Genomic DNA, 875 nt, shown 5'->3' with positions numbered 1-875 from the left:
CAGACCCACCCGGCGAGGCCAACCCGGCTCCTGGGGACCCCCGGCTGCAGCGGGGCTGGCAGGAACGGCCCCTGCTCGGGACAGAGGGTCGGACAGTGCCCCATCGCCGCTCCTCGCACAGACCTGGGAATCGGGGCAACTGGCGGAAGTTCGTTAGCACCTTGTGCTTTAACGAGAGCCACGGACACTGCCGGGGAACCACGTGGTGACCGCGGACACGGTACCCGCGCACCGGAGCAGCCGCGGGGACCGTGGTCACGCTCAGTGTCCAGGGGTAGTGGTTCTGCCTGTGCTGCCCCAGACCCACAAACACAGCCCGGGGGCACTGCGCAGGGCAGGGAGGTGGCTCGGGTGTCACCACGCTGGCAGGGCCGTGTCTGGACCTGACACGTGTCCCACAGCCCAGCCAGGTAACTCCTGGGATAGTGACCCAGAGCAGCACGCGTGGCTCGGGCAGCCCCGGGGCACGCAGCGATATTTGCTCTGAGGCTTTCTCACATGGCTGTTCCCACGGGACGAACAACGCGGTGACAGTGACAGCTTTGGCACTGGCCAGCCCTGTGGCTCCACCTGGGTCAGCCCACCCCCAGCATCACAGCCACGGAGCTGTATCAGCTACCACGAGGTCCTCATCCTTCGCCCACTCCTGGATGCGGTTCTCCAGCCTGGAGATGCCCAGGTGGGAGAGGAGAGCACGGAATGGCCATTTCCCCACTGGTGCCAGGATGGGGAGGGGAGCAGGAGGGGAGCTGGAGCTCACAGGCTGTTCCCCTCTGCTTAGGGCTGGGCAATGGGGCAGCATCACCTCTCTGGCACCACGTCCCGCTCCTGCCAGGGACGGAGGCGACGCTGGCAGCGCCCCGGGCCCGGGCCGC

The 875-nt window shown here is 67.5% G+C and overlaps 1 protein-coding gene across 1 annotated transcript in view; it reads right to left on the bottom strand.

Annotated features, from left to right (window-relative positions):
* Positions 1–104, bottom strand: part of LOC104388524 (probable beta-D-xylosidase 2) — a 4,312-nt gene extending 4,208 nt beyond the window's left edge. The window contains exon 1 of the mRNA XM_009997398.1: positions 10–104. Coding sequence (XP_009995700.1) covers positions 10–104 — 95 coding nt within the window. The remainder of the gene's footprint in view (positions 1–9) is intronic.
* Positions 105–875: the final 771 nt, after the last annotated feature.

This window comes from Chaetura pelagica, unplaced genomic scaffold, assembly GCF_000747805.2.
Source record: "Chaetura pelagica isolate M959 unplaced genomic scaffold, ChaPel_1.0 scaffold1445, whole genome shotgun sequence".
In the NCBI taxonomy this organism is placed as follows: Eukaryota; Metazoa; Chordata; class Aves; order Apodiformes; family Apodidae; genus Chaetura; species Chaetura pelagica.
The sequence above is the reverse complement of the archived record's forward strand: the minus strand, read 5'-3'. Positions and strand labels throughout refer to the sequence as shown.